The sequence below is a fragment of the Pseudorca crassidens genome, chromosome 20 (genome assembly GCF_039906515.1).
Source record: "Pseudorca crassidens isolate mPseCra1 chromosome 20, mPseCra1.hap1, whole genome shotgun sequence".
Classification (NCBI taxonomy): Eukaryota; Metazoa; Chordata; class Mammalia; order Artiodactyla; family Delphinidae; genus Pseudorca; species Pseudorca crassidens.
The window spans coordinates 19,565,296-19,592,743 of NC_090315.1; the positions used below are offsets into that span (position 1 = coordinate 19,565,296).

The 27,448-nt window shown below is 38.1% G+C and overlaps 1 protein-coding gene and 1 long non-coding RNA gene across 6 annotated transcripts in view; one reads left to right on the top strand and one right to left on the bottom strand.

The window, feature by feature from the left end:
* The window catches only part of LOC137215346 (uncharacterized), a 127,753-nt gene that overhangs the window by 94,649 nt on the left and 5,656 nt on the right, over nucleotides 1–27,448 (top strand). The gene's annotated exons all lie outside the window — the stretch shown is intronic.
* DPY19L3 (dpy-19 like C-mannosyltransferase 3) overlaps nucleotides 1–27,448 on the bottom strand; it is a 74,803-nt gene that overhangs the window by 5,656 nt on the left and 41,699 nt on the right. For all 5 annotated transcript variants that reach the window (XM_067720457.1, XM_067720458.1, XM_067720459.1 and 2 more), the window contains 9 exons: nucleotides 23,573–23,704; nucleotides 22,100–22,201; nucleotides 19,534–19,607; nucleotides 19,212–19,370; nucleotides 15,400–15,522; nucleotides 14,700–14,811; nucleotides 13,788–13,844; nucleotides 9,791–9,873; nucleotides 2,367–2,499 (listed from right to left, as the gene is read on the bottom strand). In XM_067720457.1, the coding sequence (XP_067576558.1) occupies nucleotides 2,367–2,499; nucleotides 9,791–9,873; nucleotides 13,788–13,844; nucleotides 14,700–14,811; nucleotides 15,400–15,522; nucleotides 19,212–19,370; nucleotides 19,534–19,607; nucleotides 22,100–22,201; nucleotides 23,573–23,704 (975 nt within the window). The remainder of the gene's footprint in view (nucleotides 1–2,366; nucleotides 2,500–9,790; nucleotides 9,874–13,787; nucleotides 13,845–14,699; nucleotides 14,812–15,399; nucleotides 15,523–19,211; nucleotides 19,371–19,533; nucleotides 19,608–22,099; nucleotides 22,202–23,572; nucleotides 23,705–27,448) is intronic.

Consider the following 27,448-nt stretch of genomic DNA (forward strand, 5'->3'; position numbering starts at 1 on the left):
GCAAAATACCACTTAACTGCTGGGAAGTTCGTCAAGGACTATCTATTGCTGCAACCTCCCACAGGGGTTGAGTCTAATCGCAGACACCCTGCTCCCCTCACCTCTTCCTGTGCAGGTTGCTCATTCACCTGTAGTCCTGGAGTGTATGTGAGAAATTTCCAAAAAAAAAAAGTTGTTGGGATGGGGGAGAGTGAGTCATGCTGAATCCATGTGGATTTAGACACCAAAGATTTAGGATGTATGGAGTTATGAATATATTCATCAGTAGATGCCAATTCTAAGAATGCTTCACCAAGGTAAATAATGCGATTAAGTAAATAAAACACAGTCTCTACCTTTAAAAAGGGGACCTTTAGACTAAAAGGGTCCATTGGGGGTGGTGGTACAGTCTGGAGGCACAGATACTTGTAAGGAGACCCAGCTTCTGATAGTGGCAGTTGGGGAACAGGACCCCCATAGGGTCCCTGGCCCCAGGCAGGGGCAGCACCCTTGCTCTACTGCTGTCCTGCTGCACTCAGCTTGACCAGGAGACCCTACACTTTATCTTTCTCTCATCCTTCCTGGAGGAAGAGCAACTTGCAGCGCCCAGTGGCAGTTCATCAGGAGGCACGCCTTCCCAGTCACCACCAGCTTCACACATGTTAAGTAAATACACGCAGATGGTGAGTGGCCTATATCCTGGGACTTGGCGCTGGGAAAGGTAGAATGGTGTGTGTGTGTTGGGGGAGGGGTAATGAAGAGAGGAGCTGCTTCCTTTGTTGTCCACTGATGTCTAATGATAGGTCTCTGACTTAAGAGACTGGGTTCTGAGAGCCTAGGTCAGCATGTCTTAACGGATATGCTGAAATGGTGGGGGGTTATCTGCTTCTATTGCTAACACTGTGAGGTCATCCTCTCTACAGTCCAGCACCAGCCTCAGGCTAAGGCATTCCAAGGATCTGAAGGTCATGACTGAAGAAGGGCACTAGGACCTTCAAGGTTATCAGTTTTTAGGACATAAAACTCAGCACCTAGGCAGGGACTGGATCTTGGAGAGGATGGAACACAGGACTCCCTGTGCCTCTGACATGCCTCTATCTGCATCTCTCTCAAGTCAAAGTGGTGGCCACCTCCCAGCTGAACTTTGGGTTCTGGTGATCCAGGTACCCTCTGATCTTCCTCTAGCTAACTCAGGGCCATCTGGAACACTTGGGCTAGTTGAAAAATTCCCATTTTAGCAGGAATCTATGTTAAGACGATTCTCTTAAAAATGGAGTATTTAGTAAAAATCATTTACTTTTAGGCTAGTTAAATCTCACCCCTCAAACAAGACTTTTCAACAAATTTTCAGCCACCAAGATTAAGAAGTGACTGATATAAAACATTAAAAAGTTTGAAACCACTGCTGGCGAGGACTAGGACAGGTACACTTCTGTAGCACTGACTGGAGTGTAAATTGGCAGAATTCGTACAGACCTGGTAATTCTATCTCGATTACAAATGCCCACATCCTGTGACCCAGCAACTTCACTTCTAAGAACCTCATGTGTGGATAGACACCTTGTGCCTGTGCAGAGCGATGCTTATACAGGCGTATCATTTGGAAAATTGCTGTATAATTGCAGAAGACAGGGAAACAACCTAAATGGTCAAATAAAATTTGCCACATCCACGTAACAAAACATTATGCAGCTTTAAAAATGGCAAGGAAGCTGTCGATATGCTGATGTGGAGTGATCTCCAAAATACATGAAATGCCAAAAGAAGCAAGATGTAATTAGTTCTTTTGTAAAAAGGGGGGAAAAGAATATGAATTCATGTATCTATCCACACACACACATTTGTATATACATAAAATTACCGGTAATGTTATTTGCCTCCTGGGAGGGGAAGCAGTAGCTGGAAGACAGGGGTGGGATGGAGACTTTTCACTATGTTCTCTTTTGCACGCTCTGAGCTTTTTTACTGTGTGGCTGTGTTGCCTGTTCTCTCCCCCCCCTCTCTCTGTCTCTCTCCCTCTCTCTCTGTCTCTGTCTCACACACACACACACACACACACACACACACACACACACACACGAAACAGCCCATTAAAAAATGTGACCAGTATGTCTCTGCCCCTTTTCCTTCTCCAGTTCAAAGTTCTGAGGACTCTGTCCTCAAACACTCTGCTCTGTACATCTCAAGGTGTTCTCCTCAATTTACTCTTCTACCCGAGAGGAACAGAAGGCCGAAACAGCATGCCTTTAACACACAGGGCAGGCCAAGGTCTAGACTCTGGAGACGCAAGTCCTGACAGGCACTTCAGCTCTGCCTTCCCCTCATAACCTGCAGGTAGCAGAAGCCCCAGCTTTACCGGACACGAGCCAGCCAGGAGAGGCACTCACCGCTTTGGTTCGCTCTCTCAGGCTGTTGTCCTCGTAGTGTGGGTGGTTGGTTAAGGTCCTTCCCGTGCACAGCTTGACGCCGGCCAGTAACTGCATGCTTCCAGCAAACACAGCCTTCCTCGGAGTTTTAGAGCTAAAAGAAAAAGGTCATGAAGAACCTAGGGGCAAGACAGGAATACAGACGCAGACCTACTAGAGAATGGGCTTGAGGATATGGGGAGGGGGAAGGATAAGCTGGGACAAGGTGAGAGAGTGGCATGGACATATATACACTATCAAATGTAAAATCGATAGCTAGTGGGAAGCAGCCGCATAGCACAGGGAGATCAGCTCGGTGCTTTGTGACCACCTAGAGGGGTGGGATAGGGAGGGTGGGAGGGTGACGCAAGAGGGAGGGGATATGGGGATATATGTATATGTATAGCTGATGCACCTTGTTATACAGCAGAAACTAACACACCATTGTAAAGCAATTATACTCCAATAAAGATGTTTTTTAAAAAAAAGATTTTGGCGTCTAAATTAACCTCACTGCTAAGGCTTCCACGAAGATAGCATCACACGCTCAGGATCACCCAGCTATGTTAGGAAGGGCTATGAGTTGGGAAAAACACAGGAGGCTGCTCGAGATTCTGATTTGCACTCAAACTGTTTTATGAAATTTTTCGTGTCTGTTTTTGACAATGATTGGGAAGCTTCTCATTTACTGTTTTGATGGGTTTACTCTTATAATGAATTGTCTTAGGATGTGGGTATCTCCTGAGTCTTCTAGGCTAAAACCCACAACCCTCTCCTGCTCTTGTTCCAAAGAGGCAGATTCTAACACGAGGCCTTAGAAGACTGCCAGTGCTTTTTGTATTAAACTTAACTAAAAGGGCTGCCTAGAGTAAAACAAACTATAAAGCCAGAAACTGCAGTTGCCGTGAATCAATTCCAAGGGTTTTTGGTTAAAACAAGAAAAAAAGATCACAGATATTACTATAAATTATTTTAGAAAAAAAGAATTAGTAAAAACAAAAGAACACGGAAAGAAGATTCTGAACTAGCAGGTATCTTCTTATCTTATACTCAGTATGAAGATGTACAATACTTCTGATGCGGAAGCGGAAGTATTTTATGTATTCCTTTTCTTTAGTCCTGATTATGAAAGACTACATGCATCTTAAGGAACACAGGGTATTCTGGTATTAAATTAAGATCTCACTTTCCAATTATCACCAAGCTGTGATTCTCTGCCTCTCCATGGGATGCGAGGGACAGTGATGGAGGGCCAAGGAAAGACTTCCTGATTTCTGTGAAAGCATCTTTCCTTTTCCCTCGGAAAAAAAGAATCTTAGTAGTTCATTTAATTCCCTTCCATTTTTTTTAAAACCTGGGAGCCACCTGCAAATCAACGAGGTGTCGTTTTATTGTGAAGAACATACGGCTGTTCCATGGACTCTGCTCGAAGCACCATCTCCGATACAGGCCCAGTAGTAATACTGCAAGGTATACTCACCCTTCCTGTGTTAACAACATGCTAGGGTGAGTTAAAATGACGGACATCGTTCTTTTGAGAAGGAGTCTAACTGAAATCATTAAAACTCAACATACTTTACAGAAAAAGCCACAGCAGGCCGTTCTCCTCAGTGTTTCTGGACATTATGGCATGAAACTTGCTCTAGTGTTCAAGTTTCTAAGAGAAGCCTCATCATATTCACATATTCCAGGAGGATGTTCTACTTACTCCATTTTAATGCTAAGACTACAGCACGAATGCCACCCAGCAAAGGCCTCTGGATGTCTACAAGCAAGGCATCCTACAGCTCAAGCTGAAACAGTTACAAGTAATTTACTTTTGGAAAATGCAAGATTTTCTAACAATGACACTCTCGTTCACTCAAATTCCAATAAGCTTTCTTAAGTGATGAAAAAGTGGATAGAATTACAAGGAGCACCCAGGGAATGACACAATCTTCACCCTCCCTTATTCCTGTCAGACCCCAGAATGGATTACAAGAGAAAAACTTTTATGTGAACTTGGCTGTGCTTCATAGGATGTCATCATTCTGACAACCAGACCCAGGAACACAGGCATAAATAGATGTCTGCTCTGTCCCCCTGAACCAGCAATTTATAAGGAGTTCTTGACATGTGTCCCATGTGGTCAGGGAAACAGGAGGGATTAAATGAAAAGAGGTGCACTGAGTTCCTTAGTGAAAGGTTTATATAAAAATTCCATTTTATTCAATGAATACTTACTAAACGCTTAGTCTGTGCCATATATACAATGCTGCCCTCATTTACAGTGGACCGTAATTGCTAAATACAATAAATATGAACAAATAAAATTAAAGAAAATGTGTCACTATTTTTCCAAACCAGTCTTCTTTCCTTCCGTATACTCTTAACTGGCACAAACCATTCTACTGCAATAAGTTATAAAATTAATGCCACAAAGTGGCTGCCTTTGGGTCCTCTGAACCAAAGAGATTTAGAATGCAGGGAGAAGATGAGTCTGGTCTCCATGTCTGGCAAAGCATGAGGTAGAGGGGAGAGCTAACAGAGAGAGAACCATCCTGGTCTGTACAGTCTTACTGCCTAAGAGTGCCAAACTTGTCTCTCTTCACAAACAACAAACCCAGCAGCTGAGCTGACAGTATCCATTCAAATCTTTAGGCTGTCTCAGCATCATCATTTTGAATATATAACAGGATTCAGCATCAGGGAGATGCACAGAGCTGTTTCTAGTTGTGGCAGAGATAGATGACTGGCCTGGTATCTATTCATGGCTAATGACAAAGGTTTCACACACGCCCCCACCCCCACCCCCCTTCCTGGGCCATCATCACAATACTTTGATGAGTTATACAGTTCACAAAGGTTTAAAATGTCAAAAATCCTAAACTGCTTGCTGGGGAGTTATAAGGTTATTCTTTATTCAGCTAAAAGTTATTACTGAGGGCCTGCTATGTGCAGGGCTGGTGATACCCGGTCTTCAAGAAGCTTACTGGCTAATAGACTCAGCTCTCATTACAGGCAAACACTTCAAAACAAGCCCATAGTTAGTCCACCACATACTGACGACTGCTTTCTGTGGGCCTGCAGCTATGCTGGAAATGGAACACATCAGACACAGTAAATACGGCGTCTCTCCTCTGTAGGCTCTGAGAGCACTTGCTGCTCCCTGCCGCCCCAGTGGGTACGGTCCCCAAGGCAACAGCAGCCATCACCAGGTGAGCAAGTCATGTCACATGACTGCTTAGAGGAGTTGAGGAAAAAATGGAACAAAGTTCATTCGATTGTGACAAGTTTTAACGTTTGGCCTCATTAGTAAAGAGTCAGGAAGTTTAAAAGAAACGCAGTCCGTCTCAACTGCCGGTGCCACAATCCTCTGGATTTTTAACAGTCTTTCACTAAAGGTCCTTGGTTTTATTTTAAATAGCAAAATACAAGTACCCTAATGGATTAGATACATTTCTTTGAAAACGACTGACTTCCAAGCATACCAGAGATGATGTTTATTCACTTGATTGTCTAATTTGGTTGTATATGCTAGCCCTATGGTAAATCTGGGATATTTAACTGCTCTCTTGAATATTTAAGTTTATCCATAAAGCAAATGCAAAAAGTAAAACAAGCAAAGTGAAACAAAATGAAAAAAAATCACATTTTCTAGACTTTAAAAACCTAGATTCGCAGTATTTTACATTCTCTGTGGTAAACTCAGTAGGCAAAGGGAGAAGGGATTCTTTGTCTTTAACTTAAAATATGCAGTATGACAGATGTAATGATGGGTATTCTTCCTTCACAGATACTTTTGCTGACACAGTCTGTGGTCTGTGTCTAAAATAGCTAATGTGCTTTTATCCACTGAATGACACTTCTCTATTATAGAAAAACAAAGCAATTTTTACCAATGTTTGAACAAATGATGTATAAAATGAAAGAATAATTTGTTTTTATAGTTCTCTGCCAAGCTCCATAGCAGGCTGCCCAACCTGCAAACCATTTATTCTGTAAGAAATGTCACTAAATAATGACAAGGACTCACAGGTCAAATGGATTTACATTATATAATTTAAATGTCATTCCAGGAAGACCTGATGGCATTTTGAACAAATAATCTCATTTATTTTTGAAGCTCTAAGCTTCAACAAGTTAATTACTGTTGAACTAATGGGGAAACTAAGCATTATAATATAACGTGTGAACATTTGTTTTATCTACACTTCAAAATTTATAGGATTATGCAAATGCCACAAAATGATTCATTAAGTATAAAAGAGGCTTACAGGCATTTAAGGTCTGAACTTAACCTACATCATGTTTAAAATATACAGTAATTCTCTCTGCTTTGATTAAATGTGAAGGAAGTTTGGTCCATTTTCTCAGGCCCATTGAGAAAATATTGCACATGCAGGCTTCATCACTGGAAAGAAACTATTTCTAGCGAAAATCTCCTAAAGCCAAGTAGGTAAAATGTCGCACTTCAGAAGTCAAATCTACAGTCTATCTTAATTGCACAATGTCAAAGAAATGTTTCAGGAGCCAAAAATGAAACACTCTAAGGAACGAGGTATGAACTACCAATTGCTGTGACATTTGGCCTTGATGAGGTAAACGTGCTTTCTAATCACACATAAAACCTATAAAAGTACCACCTGGGTTTTGCTGAAAGAGATACCAGAAAGTAAGAAAACAAAAACAAAAAACCAGGTTTTTAATCTCTGTATTCAGGAAACATCATCAGTAAAAAGGGGTTAATGTGAACACACGCATTTAAATCTGCTGGGAAACAGCGCGTGCAGCACCTCAGTATAACGTGGAAGGCAGGCAACCAGCCCGGTGAACACACAGGCCGGGGTTGTGGAAGGCATGCGGATGTCGCCCTACTTCTCATAGGGAAGACTCTGGGGGCCTGACTGCAACAAAAGATCCTTGCTGATTAAAGAGAATTGAATCCCGAAGCATCCACCATGAAGCCCCAGCATCAAGTACACGAGGCAGACTGGGAGATGGCGGTAGCTTCTTCTCAACACTTTACGCAAGAGTTGCCCTGTGCCAAAGTGGAGGGTCATCTGTGTCCCCTCGAGTTTCTGCAGGTCACTGTTCCTTGTTCTCACTCATCCCGGAGGGCAGGCAGCCATCCTGTAAGGGAAGCTGCGCTCCCACCCCAATAGATGCTGTCACGACCGCCCTGACAAAGGACAGATGTGAGTGTATCACTTTGGTTATTTGAGAACAGAAGCAGACAGGATGGGGAGGAGGTGTTCCTCACTAACAGTGCTGGGTGGGGACCAGAGGTCTGGCTGCTGCCTTTAGACAATTTCAAACAGATTTTTAGATACACTCTGTATCCTTAGCCCACAGCCTTTTCTCTAGCACAGCTCAGACCTACTAATATCACAGACACTGTGTGACTAATCAAGGTAGTGGAGTGAAAGTAGAAGGTCATACTTTATGTTTTAAAAACAGAAGAAATCAGGGCAGGTTAAAAGAATAATAAATGCATGCACTTGTGTTTGGAATTGAAGTCTACAGACCAGAGCTGATTTAAATGTTGATTTAAACAAATACACTTTGTGTCTAAACAGACCCTATTTTGGCATACATTCATCATCACTTAAGCTTATTTCACAAACATGCCTAGCAGCTATTTTGCAAAACAATAATTTAGATTTGAAGACTTTGAAGGGAAAACAGTCAAGATTAGATCACAATAGAACCAATTTTTTGGAACAATACAAATCCTTCAGTTGCTGAGAATTTTTAAAAAGTGAAAAGAGTAAGTCTACATACAGGGAGAAGAACTGTTAGTAAAAGGAGAATGTAAGAACAAAGACCACTTCCCCAAATGCAGAGTAAAAGATTATCTTCTTTACACATGGAATAAGCTGTCACCCATAATTTTTCAGAACCAGAAATGTTATTTTAAATAATTTTCTGTGAGCAAAAGCATGAAAATAAAGGCGTTACAAAAAGTATATCCTGTCTGACACAGCCAAAGTCAACTCTGCTAGGATAAAATTTTAATGACACTACAGTTAATTCCTAAAAGGCTGGGGAGTAGAGGTGAGATGTTTTAAAATGCCAATCCAAGTAGCTCCAGAAGATCTGCCACCTTCAGGATTCTACCAGACTGGGTAGCCTACACCATTCCTATCAATGGTGCAATTTGAAAAATAGAAAATATCAGCCTCACCTTCAGATGCACATGTCATAAATTTCCAGTTGACTATAGCTAATGCAAAAGTAATTAGCTTTTCTTTATATGAATAACCCTCTTTTCCCTTACACAATAAATACTGAAGGAATTACTTACTCTATAATTGTCTGCCATGATTTAAAGTTAAATAAATATATAAAGACAAAGCACCACTTCGTACCCTCAGCACTGAAAATATATGAAAAATTATACTCATTGCATCTAGTCAACCCAGTCCAACATTGGGACCAAAGCCACATATATATTTTAGATACAAATCTCTATAAAATCCATGTATTGTACTCAAGAGACCTAAGCTATCAAACATTTACCATCTCTTAATACACAAGCAGTGCTCAACTGTACTGGTTAGTAAACATTAGTCACCAGCAAGTGCCAATATGGCTACTAAAATTCTAAGTGATGGAGACAATACAGCCGATGCTTTCAGAATATGTCACATAAGATTTGCGACACCTGTTTAAGTGTGAATAATTACAATGCTGCTTTTTGGTTATAAAATAGGGAAATACAATATTACAGGGCACAGGAATGCTGCTCTGGGTAAAAAAGTTTATTTTTGCTGGTGAGAGGCAGGTTTCATTAACAAAACTTTGAAAAACACAAGTCTCATTCTGATGCTGAATGCTGAGGCAAAGCAATTGTGCAGGCAAAAATACAAACCAATATAACAGGAAAGCATTATGATGTTCAAGAAAGGAAAAGCTCTAGCTTTTGAATTTTAAATTTTCTCTAGGCCTAATCTTGGGCAATATGATTAGTTAAAATGAAATCTGCACTGAGCTAGTATGACTCTAATTAACTGTAGTTTACAGTATAATTTTTAAGTGATTGACAAGGAAAGAATATTTTATGTGTCAGTATTAATAGAAAATTTGAATGGTATTAAAATGAAAGAAATGATAAAGATAAAATTGGCAGAGAATATAAAACTTTATTTCCATTGCTGTCACTGGTTTGAAATGCATCCTCTGATTCTGTTTCCCTCTCCGTATTGGTACTTTCCCTTCTTCACGGGATTGTGGTTAGAGAGAATATTTTTTGAATGGAAAGAAACTATTTGCAAATATAGAGTTTTAAAGAAAAACTTGAGAATGAATGTATCTTCATAATTAGATTCAGAAAAAAACCAAAAAACCAAAAACCAAATGAGGTCTACAGTGACTCTTAAAAGGCACTTTAAATTTAAAAGTTGAAAAAAAAAAAATCCTCTTACTTAATCCAGTTCATCAGCTCCACTGTATCTGGATCATAGAATTCTCTCAACTCGGAGAGCTCATCCATCATTCCTGGCCAGAACTGAAATTAAAAACAAAACTAAACAAAACCAAAATCCACCCCCAGACCCACAACTATCACTAGATTAAAGGGAAAAAGGAGAAACTGCATATAACTTGTGAACTAAATAAACGTGGTAACTGGAATATTAGAACTACTTCACTTCTGCAGTCAACCCTTCTAGTGTAAGTGAGATGAAGTCTGAGAAAAGTTTCCAAAATTATTGTGAGCTGGAGCTAATTAGAAGTAGAGGTGTTGCCAACTTTAAAAAATGAGCTTTTATTTTACACTAATAAAAATTCTATTGTATGTGGTGTTAATATCTAGTAAAACATTAATTTGGATATGACAGGAATAGCAACCATGAGAAAGTTCACAGGATATGAGATAAATGTGACTAACTAACTTCATGTAATTTATCTTTAAATGTAGAATGTACCCTGTAGAAGACAGCACCATTTTAGAGCTGCAAAAATGCTTTGGAATACAGAATCTCATTTTATCCTCACAACTCCTCAGGGAGACAGATGACGCAGAAGGCATCATCACCATGGCTATTTATTGTTCATTTTACTAGTCTGGAGACCTCGGCTCAAAGAGACAGATAACCTGAGTTGCTCAGATCACAGTGGCAGAGTCACAACTGGAAACTTTTCATTGTGTGATATGGTGATTATATTGTTTAAACTAGAAATCTGGACAAATGGTTTGATGAATATTAACATAATTGCAGGTACAAAGGGAGAGAAGAATATTTGAAAGTAGGACGGTCCAGGAAAATCTGGTACATCTGAGTATTATATTTATGCCACTGGTGCCTCCTACTCAACTTGAGTAACTTAAGCTATGCAGATATAATGTAAAAATACACTCTGAATCCACTGCTTTTCTAATATAACTTGTCTGTGTAATTCAACAACTAATTAAATGTTCACTGTTTTATCAAATGGCAGTTGGCTAAAAAGACTTGATCATCTAAATACATGCTAAGGTGAACTGCAGAACTCATTTCCTATATTGGAATAGAAGCCCAGTGATAATGTATCTACATTTCATTAAAGTTGCAAGTATAATCTTTTTTATTTAAGAACCACTAACTGGAAGCAAAGTGGCACCTGACTGGTCTATGGATGTTTTTTTTATCCCTATCACTTTCTTATCTTGTCATTTCATCTTTGGCCATTTTTACTACTCATTCATATCTTGTCTGCTGGGTGGGTAGGTCAGGAAAATTGCTGGTGCTTGTGACAGAAAATCAGGTGTCAGCACTACTAGTCCTAGGTTTCAGAAGAGATGTAATAAAAATTACTGATTAAATGATACCTCTATAAGATTCCAATTATCCATTATCCCTATTAATTTTGATAACAATATAATACCAACTTTTAAATGATGTTTTAATTATTTTTGTATAAAACATTTTGAAATCTGTGAATTCAGTGGTTATTAGATATTTTTCTATTTTGAAATTTGCTGTTACTTCTGAAAATGTTAATATCTGGTAACGCAGTCTTATGATAAACTTCTTAAACAACGTGAAAACAAATGTTGAATTAACTAAATGCTGTTCCTAAATGATCAGCAGTGTTTATATGAGATTTTAGGTATCCAAATAAGTTAATTAACATGAGAGCAATAATGTTATTATTATTGATTTTACAGTGGAGACTAGCACATACTTTTCCCTTTTAAACAGGATTATCCTAAGCAGACATATAGCAAAATTAGTATTATGAACAAGAAAATTTGAAATCCTCATTATAAGTGCTATGTAAAACTTAAATCAGGCTTTGAAATATTAGTTCTTATTTCTTACAGATAAATCTGTTCAATAGTTGGAAAACATATTCAGTTTCATAATAAGATCTTTATTTTCTTTTGTGATTTTGTATTAAAACACACAGTTTTGAGAAGCTGAAATACGTAAACTGTTTTATACAGTGAAAGCTGGATGCGTTAAGATTTCTCCTGAAGTCCAATACTGAGAGAGGCGAGGCCATCTGTCTTTGGAGAGATTCTTCAGAATGACTACTAACTCTCTTACTCAGGGTACATCTACAAAGATTCCCTGAGGAAATGATGGCCTTTTCAGGGCTATCATTGGTTCTTCCATAGCACTGGTTCTCAAGAGGGGTTGGGGGAGGGATTCTGCCACACCCACAAGGGGACATTTTTGATTGTCACAACTGGAAGTTGGTGCTATTGGCATGTAGTGGGTAGAAGGGATGGATGCTGCTAAGTGTCCTATAATGCACAGGACAGCTACTAAGACAAAGAATTATCTAGACAAAATGTCAACAGTGCCGCTGCTGAGAATCCCTGTTCTCTGCAGGGGGTTCTCAAGTTTGACGGTGCATTAGCACCACCTGCAGGGCTGGTTAAAACCTGGATCACTGGACCCCACTCCCAGAGCTCCTGATTCAGTAGGTCTGGAGTAGGACCCAAACATCTGTATTTCTAACAAGTTCCCAGGTGATGCTGATGCTGCTTGTTTATTTCTTCTATAATGTCCTTCCTCAATGTTATCAAGAACAAGAGACTTAAGTCCTCAAGTAGCTATTAAAAAATCAACAAATTTTCAAATAAATATTTGAGACATAAAGGAACTCAGCCTACACACAGAGACAGTGGGAAAGGACTGTTACGGTGTGTGTATGTCTTTAGTGGTGAGACAGGAATGATGATGAGCTGCATCTTCTCTGTGAGGAGGGTGCTTTATCCCTCAGAATCAATGTGTAATAAAGCTACCTCATTCATCATTAAACATATACTCTGCCTAATCCTTAATTGTTGCTTTCCAGATGTTTGTAAGAAGTTTCATTTATTTACCGTAGAGCAATAAAATTCCCAGAGGCATGGTGGCAGAAATGACCTATTTCTATGTTTTCTAGTATCTGGGAGTTGGCACAGTGGTCCGCCCATAACAGCAAATGTTTTGATAGATAGGAACACGATAGAACATAATTTTTTGAAATATTTACAAGAGAATTGTCTAACAGTGATTATCACACATTTCTTTTAGCCTAAAACCTTTGCTTCAAATAAAATCTTACATGAAAATATAAGCAAATAAACCCAGAAGCTGAGCTGCCATAGCTGATCCTTTCTGTAGGAGAGTCCCACCCACCTCCCCACTCCCTTTAGCTGCCCTCCCAAAGCAGGAACTGTACACAGTAGAGTTTGAAATCCATTGTTCTACCTTAAAATAAAGTTTGAAGAAAAAAATCTAAACTTAAAAAATATGTAAGATTTGTTTTTAAAAGAGAGCATAAGAGCTCAGTTGGATAAAACAATCCTAGCTACCTGCCCAGGTAACAATTCAAGCCTCTAAATCTCAAAGGTGTGATGAAAGACTCACTGTCTCATATGGAGGAGTCTCAGAACTGAAACACAGTTAATGCTGTTTCAGAAATCAGTCAACTGAGAATATGAAGAATTTCTTTATTTCCTACTGAAACTGAAGGACATAATAAGGCTAAACTTAGACTGTATTTATATGTGCCCAGCCCTCTTACAAAGATGATTTTAAGCATCTAATAAAATATGTAGGTTAACATAAGATGCATTTTAGGATCTTACTCTTATAAAAAGCATGTAACAGGGAAAACTAATTTTTCTCCTTTATTCACCTCAAAATAGGTCTGAAAACATCTTTGTTTTCAGAATTTGCATCAGCTGACTAGTAAGTCAAAACCAAAATTAATTAGAATAATTAAATTGTAGTATTTTTTGTTATAATGTTTTTACCTGTTAAATCCCATTTTGGGAAGAACATCAGTCTTCCTATCGATGTCAACTGCCATAAGAAGCAGCTAAGTAGATATTTGTAAGTTCTGCAAAGCACTCTACTTGCCAATGACACACAAAGTACACTGAGTCAAAGCAATTATTCTGCTAAATAGATTAAAGACAGGAATGAGGACAATCAACCTTACCTTATAGCACAGATACAGCAGTATTAATATCGGTATTGAATATCGCATTATACATATCTATATAAGAAAGACATTATTTAGATTACAAGTGTTTGGAATATTTTTGCTTTTACATTTTTGCTTTGTAAATACATTTTTTTTAAACAACAAAAATATAATTTAACAGAGCATGAGTCTCTGATATGCAAGACAACTGAGTCAATCATTCATAAGCTATTTGTAGCTCCTACCATATTGCCACCTAGTGAATTTATAGGGCAGAACAACCCAGAACTGCACTTATGGGCCATTAATCATTACTGTACACTTAGTAGTAATTATGTTTATATTATAATACTTAATAATAATAGCGATAACTCTGGATAATGGGATTATTGGTGATTTTTATTTTTATTTTTATTTTATTTATTTTTTTTTTTGGCGGTACACGGGCCTCTCAGTGCTGTGGCCTCTCCCGTTGCGGAGCACAGGCTCCGGATGCGCAGGCTCAGCGGCCATGGCTCACGGGCCCAGCCGCTCTGCGGCATGTGGGATCTTCCCGGACCGGGGCACGAACCCGTGTCCCCTGCATCGGCAGGCGGACTCTCAACTACTGCGCCACCAGGGAAGCCCTATTGGTGATTTTTAATTTGACTTTTTGTGCTTTTCAGTATTTCCAAATTCTGTATAATGAACATATCTAACTTATGGTCTGGAAAAAAATGATTTAGAAAATAAAGCTAAAATTAAACAAAATTATTTTAAAATAATTCCTTATAAAATCATAATGTATCAATTATTTGTAGCTTTAAATTTTAGTATCCATTTTATCAAATTGATGTATGGACAACTGAAAAAAAAACCCAACAGAATTGATAATTAAAGAAATACTAGAAGTCATAAAAATGAAATGGAAAAAGAGATAGCACTGACCCTCTTTGGGTTATAAAGATGGATCAACTTCAGAAGTAACTCCCATATTTCAGGGCTGCATAAGCCAAATGATGCAAACACACACATATGTGATGTCCAGAGGTACTTCATTCTGTAAGAAGAGAAGCAGGCAAAGGTCAACAGTGCTAGCTGTGTAGAAACCTGGAGTCTGAGACAGCTGTATTATTTGTGATAGTAAAATCTTACTAAAACTATGCAGAGACCGTTGCCAAGGGGTTACTTATTAATTCCATTGCCTTTTGAGAACCATCATATAAGTAAAAGTAGAGGAATATTGGCAATTAGGAAAAAACTGTTTATAAATACTATTTTGTACTGGGAGAAGATAGTAAACAAGGACTTTTTTTTTTTTTTTTTTTGCGGTACGTGGGCCTCCCACTGCTGCGGCCTCTCCCATTACGGAGCACAGGCTCCGGACACGCAGGCTCAGCGGCCATGGCTCATGGGCCCAGTCGCTCCGCGGCATGTGGGATCCTCCCGGACCGGGGCACGAACCCGCGTCCCCTGCATCGGCAGGCGGACTCTCTACCACTGCGCCACCAGGGAAGCCCCAACAAGGACATTTTTATGGGAACCATAATCATTAATGAAGATGATCATCAGTTCCCAAATTATATTGCTAAACTATGTCAGGTAAAGAGTGGTCAAATAAAAAAATAAACAGATAAAACAAAAATACCTCATTGTACTCAATGCCAAGAATCCAAACAGAATCGTATGTATTAAATTGTAGGCAGTTTCTGGTTTCAGGCCGATTCTGTACTCTCCCATTTTATACATGGATTGCTGATTTGTAGAATCACTGCATAAAATAGTACATATACAAAAATTAAAGCTGGGTAACTAATTTTAATTTAGTTAAATCTTTCTTAAAGAAGAAGATAGAAGGACTTCCCTGGTGGCGCAGTGGTTAAGAATTTGCCTGCCAATGCAGGGGACACATGTTCCAGCCCTGGTCTGGGAAGATCCCACACGCTGCAGAGCAGCTAAGCCCATGCGCCACAACTACTGAGCCTGCGCTCTAGAGCCCGCGCGCCACAGCTACTGAGCCCATGCCCTGCAACTACTGAAGCCTGTGCGCTCTAGGGCCCACATGCTACAACTACTGAGTCCATGTGCAGCAACTACTGAAGCCCACGTGCCTAGAGCCCATTCTCCACAGAGAAGCCACAGCAATGAGAAGCCCACACACCGCAATGAAGAGTAGCCCCCGCTTGCCACAACTACAGAAAGCCTGCGCACAGCAACGAAGACCCAACGCAGCCAAAAATAATAACTAAAAAAAAAAAGAAGAAACCTATGCCTTCATATATTTAGAAATGTTTTATTTCCCTAAGATAAAGTGAATCAGCTCTGATCAATTTTGAATTTGTTTATGAGGCTAAAAGTGTCATAATATAAATGCATTAATAATTAGAGTAACTAAAACTGAACAAATTTCATTTTAATTTAAGCAAAACCTTAAAGTCCTTCAATCCTTTAAATTATAAGAGATAGCAAAAAAATATTATTTTGGAATCACTGAAACTACAAGAGATCTTTAGAGATGTCATAGTAGTTACTCATATCTTTCTAGTTTTTACAAGTAAGTAAAAATGTATCCATGAACTTGGAATTCAGTTCCTTTACGAACCAATGATCACATTTTTAACCTACCACAATACCTCATTACATATAACTAACATGATTTTTAAACAAATTAATTTAATTTTGGCTGCGCTGGGTTTTTGTTGCTGCACGTGGGCTTTCTCTAGTTGCGGTGAGTGGGGGGCTACTCTTTGTTGCGGTGTGCGGGCTTCTCATTGCGGTGGCTTCTCTTGTTGCGGAGCACAGGCTCTAGGCACACAGGCTTCAGTAGTTGTGGCATGCGGGCTCAGTAACTGTGGCTTGTGGGCTCTAGAGCGCAGGCGCAGTAGTTGTGGCGCACGGGCTTAGTTGCTCCGCGGCATGTGGGTTCTTCCCAGGTCAGGGCTCGAACCGTGTCCCCTGCATCGGCAGGCAGATTCTTAACCACTGCGTCACTAGGCAAGTACCCTAACGTGATTTAAAAAATCAAATATGGCTACATTAAGATGACTGCACCCATAAAATTAACAGTAACCCTTCAACATCATCTAACACCCAGTTCACGTTCTATTTTCTATTTATTGCAATAGCTTTTTTCAGGTGGTTTCTTTGAATGAGGATCCAAAGCTTTCATACTGCATTTCATCAATGTCTCTTTAAATTATCTTTCAATCAATATAAGTACTCCCCCCTCCCCACTTTTAAGGGCATTTACTCGTTGAAGAAAATGCACAATTTGTCCTATAACTGTTCCTACCTTCTGGATTTGGCCGATTGTCTCCTCGTGGTGCCATTTTATATTATTTCTCTATTCCCATGTTTCTTATAAACTTGTAATTAGATCTAGAGGTTAATTATTAGAGTCAAGTTCATTTATTTTGGCAAGTACACTTCATGGGGATATGATGTATTCCATATTGCATCACACTGGGAAGCACGTACTGTCTGGTTGTCCCCACTTGAATGATGTTGAGATGGATGAGTGGGTTCAGATTTGCACAATTTGTTGTCAAGGGGAAAAGGAAACAACAGTAAGGGCTGCCAGCTTAGGATAAAAATAATACTTCTAAAAAGGCCCCACTTATCCTTCACACAAATCCAATAGACTTGGATATGTACAATGCTTCTATGTAACTACAGACCTGTTATTTCCTGGAAATCCTCTTTTTCACCACCCTAGATACATAAGAAAATTAAAATGATACTCTATGGTAATTTTCACCACTGGTGATAATCTTTACTTAAACGTTATATATCACAACCCAAACTCTGGCTTCCACTGATACTAAAAGATTACTCCAGACAAGAACATACCCTCTCATCCTCCCTTGATACCTGGGAGAATTCTGCAACACCTCTCCCGGTGCCCACAACTGAGCTGGAAAGCTCTATTAATCCCATGAGTATAGAACAGGGTATCCTTTTCAGTTATATACTACACACCAATGTAGATGTGGTGTATAAACGTAATGGTACCATCCTTCCTAGTACTAGAAAGTAGAAATACTTTAAATACTTGGCATTGATAATATATCCTTCAAATTACTTAGACGTTAATTCACATTGAGACACTATAATTCTTAAATGACTTTAATTAATGTAGTGCTTTCCTCTAATAAAGTCCTAATATCCCTACCTGGTAAAATCTTTATCTATAATCATATACCAAATAAGCTTCCAAGGACGGCCCATAGGTTCACGCTGAGCATGGCAGACATTTTCACACAACACTGCAGGCCAACTGAACTTCCTGCTTTGCATGCCGTCTAGAGTCCTGTCGACACCTGGTGTGTCTGGAATAACATTAAGTTACACTGTCTAGAATAATTTCCATCTATTTTCATGGGGCTAAATTTTTATCTTGGACTCGGTATAAAAAGAACACTTCTGAAAGATACTAAAATAGTTTATAGTCAGTGAAATAGCTTCATGGTTCAGTGTTGCTTCATTCTTAATAATCATAAAACACCTCAACTGATCTGGACTCATTGTAATGACTTTCTCCCAGCACAGCTCTCCGGTGGCTGCGAATCACAGCTCACCAGCACCTTAATTGGCAAGGTAGCTACACAGGAAAAGGCCTTCCTTCTGGGCTTCATTACTTTTCCACAAATGACAGTAGCTTCAACTTCTTACACTTAATCTTGTTTCAATTTAACATGGATAGTAAATGCAAAAACCTCCATCAGCTTGATATGTAGGTGTTCTTCATACTCCCTGACTTTCTCTTTTAAGTAGGTTAGCAGACATCCTAAGTTTTAAAACACTGTCAACTAATACTTAAGACTTTTAGTAGATGCTAATAATTATGGTCCATTCCAACTTTATAAGCCCTTGAACAAGATGCAACAAAACATTAATAAACAATGGTTAACTCTTGACAGTTCATGAGAAATAAAAAAGGTAGCTGGAGAAAGAAAGGTAGAAAAACACAGGAAATTAATAATGGGAGCAAAACAGAGAGACTACAAGTCAATAATAACAACACTTGCTAATGATAGCTGAAATCTACACAATATACTCTACGCATGAGGCACTGCTTTAAGTACTTTATGTAATTTTCATTTATTTATTTCTCACAAAACCCTGTAGAGTAAGTACTCTTAGTGCTCTCATTCTACAGAAATGGAAATGGAAATAATGAAGGGTTATATAACTGGCTCAAAGATCACATTGTTCCCAAGTATGCGAGCCAGGACCTCAACCCAGACCTGTGTGCATGGCATCTACTACTTTTTACTGTCTCTTAACTACTCCACCCTTACCAACTGAGAGTACAGTCCACGCTAACTTGGGTACGTTCCCCCTTTAAGATGACTGTACTCTGTTCTGTATCTGATGTTTTGATTTTCAATTTAGCAATTTTTCTGCAACACAGAACAAGTTCATTAAAGCATAGAATTAGATTTCTGAAATATGCCATACCTGAGATTACGGAAGGCAACAGCTAATGCTGCAATCACTGTGATGGACAGAACAAATATATAAGCATAAAAAAGCAGAGTATCTGAAAGCCTTTCAAATGTATTAAAAGGCAGAAGGCCAAATGCTTCTTCACACAGATACAGGTTTGCATCAAAATCTCTAGGAAACAAAGGGAAAGCAAAGTGTTAAATTCAAGTACAAGATAAGTAAACCTCCAACTTTTCCTCAAAATAAGCCTGAAATTAAGAACTGATAACTTACATTTTAAAGACCCTGCTGATTTAATATAAAAAGCAAACACAGACTTTAAATTCAGTCATACCTTGTTGCTCCAAATCCAAATTTTGCCTTCAGAAATTTAAATATGTGTTCGTCTGACTTGAGGTTAAGAATTTTCTATCGGGGAGGGAGAAAATAAAAATTGCTATCAGTTCTTTATGCATGGTTTTCTGATAATTTCCCATTGAATACACATTTTCAGCGCTGCATTTCATAGGACTGTATGTGTGTGTATGTGTAAAATTAGTAAATGTTTACAATAGGTCTTAGAACTGAGAAATTCTAAGGCAGGGATTTTTTCATTAAAAAAATTCTTTTATTTAAGTATAGCTGTGTTGTGTTAGTTTCTGGTGTACAGTAAAGTGATTCAGTTATACATATATATTTTTTCTATTATGGTTTATATTGAATACAGTACACTGTACTTTACAAGTACAAGTAGGAACTTGTTGTTTATCTATTTCATATATAGTAGTATGTATCTGCTAATCCCAAACTCCTAGTTTATCCCTCCTCCAACCCCGTTCCCCTTTGGTAATCCTAAATTTGTCTTCTATGTCTGTGTCTGTTCTGTTTTGTAAATAAGTTCATTTGCATTATATTTTAGATTCCACATATAAGTGATATCATATGGTGTTTGTCTTGTTCTGACTTACTTCACTTGGTATGATAATCTCTAGATCCATCTATGTTGCTGCAAATGGCATTATTTCATTCAAAAGCAGGGATTTTCAAACACCCTCCATTCCTATTTTTTTTTTATCAGAATCGTTTTTGCAAACAAAATCTAGGCATAAGTTCAACGTGCAAAATAGATAAAAGATGAGGTTCTTTGGTTTCAGGGAGAGGGAGACAGCTGAAGCCCAGTGAGTACAACTTTTAAAATCAGAAAACCGGTAATATCATGATCTGAAACCTCCAATAGGAACATAGCCCACAAAGCCTGTTTTGCTTTGGGTTTTTCTGTCTGCAGATACAACTGATATAAGACTCATTCTTTCAAAGACAATTCAAGACACAGCAATAAGGGGTGTCTCAAGGGGTGAAGAGACAAATGCCAGTGTTTATCATTAGTGAGTATAATTTTAATTCACATTATTTTATTTTTAATTTATGGCTTACAAAAATTCATATAACATAAATGGGTGAAGAAATTGTATCAGAAGAAAAATGACGATAGAAAAGAAAATAAGATTAATCCAGAACTGAGGTTAGTACACAAAATATATTCAGTAGATATGAGCCACAAATCCGGGCTCATGCATTCTAGTAGCAAATACAAAGAGGGAAGTAAAAGCATTTATGCTACGCACAGGGTCATAAGATTAAAACAAACCAGTTGCTCAAGAGACATCCTTATAATCCTAAAACTGAGACTCAAGAGAAATTTTCCCCATGGGTACAGTAAAAACAGCGAATAGTCTCAAAGACTATTTTTTAAAATTCTTCCAATTGTAGGTAGCTGGCACAACATCAAGTGCAATTCAGTAGGCATTATTCTTTGGGGAGTCAAAAAACAGTGGTCCAGACAAGTAGCTCTCTCCTGGCTTAATCCAGGCACAGGTAACTGAACATGTAGAGTGGTGAAATGGATGGACTGCATATCTTTCAGCCAGTCTTTCAGAAATGCTGATTGTTCTGCTCAAATGTTTTGTTCTTTATTTTAATAAATTTTATTTATTTATGGCTGCATTGGGTCTTTGTTGCTGCACGTGGGCTTTCTCTAGTTGCAGTGAGTGGGGGCTACTCTTTGTTGCAGTGTGCAGGCTTCTCATTGCGGTGGCTTCTCTTGTTGTGGAGCATGGGCTCTAAGCATGTGGATTTCAGTAGTTGCAGCATGCGGGCTCAGTAGTTGTGGCTCTCTGGCTCAGTAGTTGTGGCTCGTAGGCTCTAGAGCGCAAGCTCAGTAGTTGTGGCGCACGAGCTTAGTTCCTCCGCGGCGTGTGGGATCTTCCCGGATCAGGGCTCGAACCCATGTCCCCTGCATTGGCAGGTGGATTCTTAACCACTGAGCCACCAGGGAAGTCCCTCAAGTAAGTTTTTGATAAGTAGTGAACTATATGGAGTTTAAGAAAATAGTGATAAGGACCTGGAGTGGAGGTGTTTAATGTGGGCTGACTGAGTGAAGGGTCTGTTTTTTCTTTGACAGTCAACAGACAGGGAGAGAGACTGCCATTCTCTTACAGAAGAAGAGTCTGTCATGTACATGCAGCTGTCTTCTGTCCTGAGACCAGCCTTCCCAGAGGGGCGAAATCATCTCAATTAATCAATGTGGTTCCGACAGTAAACCCAGTTTATTTATGAACTTACCCCAATAAAAATCATGTCTTTTTTTTTTTTTAGTACCATAGTACAGAAAACGCTCTAAAAAGTAGGAGCTTTAAATTTAGAGAAATACTTGTTTAATGCTTTTAAAGCTGAGTTTTTAAAAAGTTTAATAACTCAAAAGGTGGGTTCAAAGTAGAACATGTTAAGAGCAAATAGAAATCAAGGACTAAAATCAAGAAAATAATCCCGTTACTGAAACAAAGGTAAAACTGAGTCTGTTTAAAGTAAAACTGGTAACTCTTTAGTAATGCTAAATTAAATATGTCATTTTATTAACCTACCTTAATAATGTTGTTGAGAAAAAGTGTCAAACATAAAACCACAAATAAATGTAACAACAGTTTCCCAAGCCTATTAAGGAAGCTTCCAGTTTTCAGGTTTTTCTAGAAATTAAAAGAGTTGAGTTTCAATTTTTTAATTTTAATATAACTTCATAAACATTTAAGATGAGATTACTTAAGAATTTAAAACATTGGGTTACACAACATATAGGGAAAATATAACCTAATTTTCATGAGGTTACATTGTCTTAAAATTTGTCTTTTTCTAATAGTAAATGAATCACTTAATAATAAGCTCCATATGATGAGGAAATGTGTCCTAGTCCTTTTTTTTTTTAAAGACCTCTTCAACCAGAGTATGGAGTCGGCCACTTAGAAGGTACTCAGCATATACTGACTGAACCTGATCCACTGATTCATCTTTTTATCCACTGATTCATATATCACAGACTATAACCCATTAAATAAAAGACCTATATAAAAAAAGTAAATTGTGCTCTTTGATACATAATAGTTTTCTTATAACCCTCAAATAACTTTATGGATTATCAAATATAATATCATCTAAACAGTTCAAATATAAGTGATGTTTATTTATAATTAAGGTTAAAAGGATAAATGAGAAGTACAGTTTTTAATAGTCAACTAAAAGCCTGTTTTTTAAAATTTTGTGAAGATTTGTCCATAGCAGCTCTCACTCAAAAGACTAATAACAAAATGTATTTATTCTTCCCAAAATGGAAAACAAAACAGCTTCTTGATATGAAAGTGCTTATGAGAAATGTTTCTCATATGCTTATAAGACAGAAAACAGGCTTTGCAACATTATTAAGGAAAAACAACTAACTCTTAAATTTTATGTAAATTTAAGAGATTTTAATTATATAATAAAGTCAAAAGATGAGGCCAATGTCAAACATGTTATTCTAGGAAATGTCCCATTTTTTTCTAAAGGTATTTATTTGGAATCTCAAAATTCTCAAAACAGAGTTAATTTTAACTCACTTAAAAATCAATAATATGATATGGAAGGATGGGGGAAAGAGTGGTGTTACTACTTCAAATAACAAGGTGTCCACCAACTTCAAAGACTGTGACAAACACATTTCCACAAAGCAATATGTCCTTCTCACTCTTGAGTTCACACATGAAAAAAGTCAACATTTTTTTCTCTTTTATTCCAACTTTAAACCAATGGCAGTCAAACAAGTATCTCTGGCTAATCCTGAATTTAATTAAGATTCCAATTTTCTAAGAAATAATAAACGTCAGAACAAAGGAATGGCAGATCAGAAAGCCTGAAAACAAATGCTATACCATGCACTTCAAAAAAAGCAAATAATGGCCCTACTGCTTTTTAGTGGGAATTTGGTTATAAATTTTCCTTTGTATAATATATGAAAACAAGGTCTAAACAACCACACAATTAAAAAAAAAAGTTTACTTTGATTAAGGACAAAAAAAAAGGCCTACCTGAAGTTTTCTTGCAATTAACACCGAAAGGTTAAAACTGATAAGCAATGATCCGAGAATCATGGAATTAAAAAACTGAAGAATGCAGACAAGGAGTAAACCTGTTAGCTGTATACCATACAGCCATGTCACCTGCAACAACCAAGGATTAGATGGTTAAACAGATTTTTATCAAGAGACTCCCACATGCTGACAGGTTGGTCACTAGTTGGATACATCTCAAGTTATAAATAATGCAGAAAACACACCTAGCATCAAGTAATACAATCTAAGAAAGGAAGATAGTAACTCTTTATTTACCTTTTAATTACAGAACATTTTAAACTTTATAACATTAAGAAGAACAGGGATATGTGAAGTAGAGGAAGCAAACAATGGTATAAATATATTCTAGGAATAGGCAAATGCTGTTTGTAGTCTTTAATTTTCTTCTAAATCCCTTTACACTTATGGCCTATAGTATTTTATTGTATTCTAACAATCAGTATTTTTACCGTACTCCATTATTTCCCAATCTTCCCTAATGACTAATGATGAGCATCTTTTCAGGTCCTTATTGAACATTTATATATCTTCTTTGGAGAAATATCTATCTAATCTTTTGTCCATATTTTAACGTTGAAAGAGTTGTAAGAATTCTTTATATATTCTGGAAATCCTTATTCAGATATATGATTTGCAAATATTGTCTCATATTTTGCGAGTTGTCTCTTCACTTTATTATTATTATTTTTTTGCTGTACGTGGGCCTCTCACTGTTGTGGGCTCTCCCGTTGCGGAGCACAGGCTCCGGACGCGCAGGCTCAGCGGCCATGGCTCACGGGCCCAGCCGCTCCGCGGCATGTGGGATCTTCCCAGACCGGGGCACGAACCCGTGTCCCCTGCATCGGCAGGCGGACTCTCAACCACTGCGCCATCAGGGAAGCCCATCTTTTCACTTTCTTGATGGTATCCTTCCAGGTACAAAAGTTTTTAACTTTGATGAAGTCCAATTCATCTAATTTTTTCTTTAGTCACTAGTGCTTTGGGTGTTATATCAAAGAAGGCTTGGGCTACTCCAAGGTCATAAATATTTATTCCTATCTTTTCCTCTAAACATTTCATAGTTTTAGTTCTTAAAATCAGGTCTATGATCTAGTTTGAGCTAATGATTGTGTATGGTAAGAAGAAGGGGTCCAACTTCATTCTTTTGCATATAGATATCCAGTTATCACAGCACCATTTTTTTAAATGGGGTTTTCCAATTTTTTAAAAAAAATTTTAATTTAATTTAATTTTTATTTATTTATTTTTGGTCTCATTGGGTCTTCACTGCTGAGCGCGGGCTTTCTCTAGTTGCGGCGAGCGGGGGCTACTCTTTGTTGTGGTGCGTGGGTTTCTCATTGCGGTGGCTTCTCGTTGCAGAGCACAGGCTCTAGGCATGGGGGCTTCAGTAGTTGTGGCACGTGGGCTCAGTAGTTGTGGCTCGTGGGCTCTAGAGCGCAGGCTCAGTAGTTGTGGTGCACGGGCTCAGCTGCTCCACAGTATGTGGGATCTTCCTGAAGCAGGGCTTGAACCCCTGTCCCCTGCATTGGCAGGCAGATTCTTAATCACTGTGCCACCAGGGAAGTCCCATCACAGCACCATTTATTGAAAAGATTACTCTTTCTCCATGATTATCTTGGCATCCTTGCTGAAAATCAGTTGACTGTTTATTTCTGGTCTCTCAATTCTATTCCATTGATTTATGTCTATTCTTCTGCTTGTATCACACTGTCTTGATTACTGTACCTTGGAAGCTAAGTTGTGAAATTGAAAAGTGTGAGTCTTCCAACTTTGTTCTTTTTCATTATCTTTTTCGCTATTCTGGGTCCCTTGAGTTGCCATATGAATTTTAGGATCAGCTTGTCTATTTCTGCAACTGGGATTCTGAGAGGAACCATGTTCAATTTGTAGATCCACTTGGGGAGTATTGCCACCTTAACAATAGAAAGTCTTCCAATCCATGAACATGGGAAATCTTTCCAATTTATGCAGGTCTTTAAAACTTTCAACAGTGTTCTGTAGTTTTCTGGGTATAAGTCTGCACTTCTTTTGTTCAATTTATACCTACATATTTTATTCCTTTTGATGCTTTTCCTTCTACGAAGTATTTGTATCTTTTGCTCCCTTTCCCATAGGGGTGTAAATATTTTCCTCAATAAATCTGTAGGAACTCTTTAAGCATAATGACTCATTCAGGAATACATTTTTTTAAAATAAAACTTCTTTTGTCTTTATTTGGATTACGATGTTTTTTGATGCTGGCAGTCTTTTTTTACACCAAGTAGGAGTATTTAGAGAACAAAGAGCAGTCTGTGTTACAAGACTACACAGCTTTATAAATGTACAGTCATCCATTGGTATCCGTGGGGGACTGGTTTCAGGACCCACAGTGGATTAACAAAATCCTTGGATGTTCAAGTCCCATGGTCAGCCTTCTGCATCCATGAATTCCACCAACTGCAGAGGACTGTATGTATTTATTGAAAAAATCTGCACGTAAGTGGACCCACGCAGTGACACTCATGTTGTTTAAGGGTCAACTGTAATGATATCCTAGGTTCAAGAGAAACACTGGGTGATCAGCCAGAAATGTAATACTGAGCAGTACTGTATACTAGAAAGTTGTGGATTATCAGTGGTACTTTTTTTTTTTTTTTCCAGTGGTACTTTTGATGTTCCTTCTCAGGTTCTAATAGTTCAGAGTTTAGAAACAAGGCAGCAATAATACATTCTTCCTATACAGAATAATCAAAATTTTCTTCAATGGCATACTCATGCTCTTCATTATCATTCATAATTAAACATGATTAACATTTTTTAACATTCATAAAATATCAGGGAGTATGATAAATGACTCACTTATATCAACTCATTCAAATCGAGGCAGTTGGTTCTAGAGTCTATGTTCTTAACTGGCTAGAACATAAGTACTGCCACAGAGAATCAGAACTTTGGTATCAAAGTGTGCTAACATTGAATGTTTAATGCTCCAAGGGAATTATGAAGGTCTGTAGTTTTACTGATCTTTTGAAAGAACTAGCTTTTTATTTCGCTAATTTTCTCTATTGTTTTTATGTTTTCAATTTCATTGATTTTTGTTCTTTTCTTTATTGTTTTCTTCCTTCTGCTTGAGTTGGGGTTATTGTGCTCTTCCTTTCCTAGTTTCATAAGGTGGGAGCTTGGTTATGGTTTAGATTTTTCCTCTTTTATAATGTGTGTAGTGGTACACATTTCCCTCTTAGTGCTGCTTTAGCTGCACCACACAAGGTTTGATATGTTGCATTTTTGTTGTCACTGAGTTCAGTGTTTCCTCAAGGCTTCCTCTTTGACCCATAGATTATTTAGAAGTGTGCTGCTTAGTTTCCAAATATTGGAAATTTCCTTATCTTTTTGTTGATTTCTAGTTTGAATCCATTGGTGCAATCCATTGGGTATTCTGCTGTTGGGTGGAATGTTCTATAAATGTTGGTTAGATCCTGTTAGTTGATGGTGTTGTTGAGTTCTATATCCTTAACGATTTCTGTCTGTTTCTCAATTGTTGAGAGAGAGGGGTGCTGAAGTCCTCAACTCTTTTTGGGTTTGTCTGTTTCTCCTTTCCGTTCTGTCAGTTTTTGCTTCACATATACTGTGGCACTGTTGGTTAGTACATGTACATTTAGGATTGCTATGTCTTCTTGGTGGATTAATACTTTTATTAGTATATACTATTCTGGTAATTTTCTTTGCTCTCATGCCTACATTACCTGATATTAATATAGCCACTCCTACTTTCTTTTGATTAATATTTGCATGCTGTGTCTTTTCCTACCCTTTTATTTTCAATCTACCTATACTGTTTGTTTGAAGTGAGTT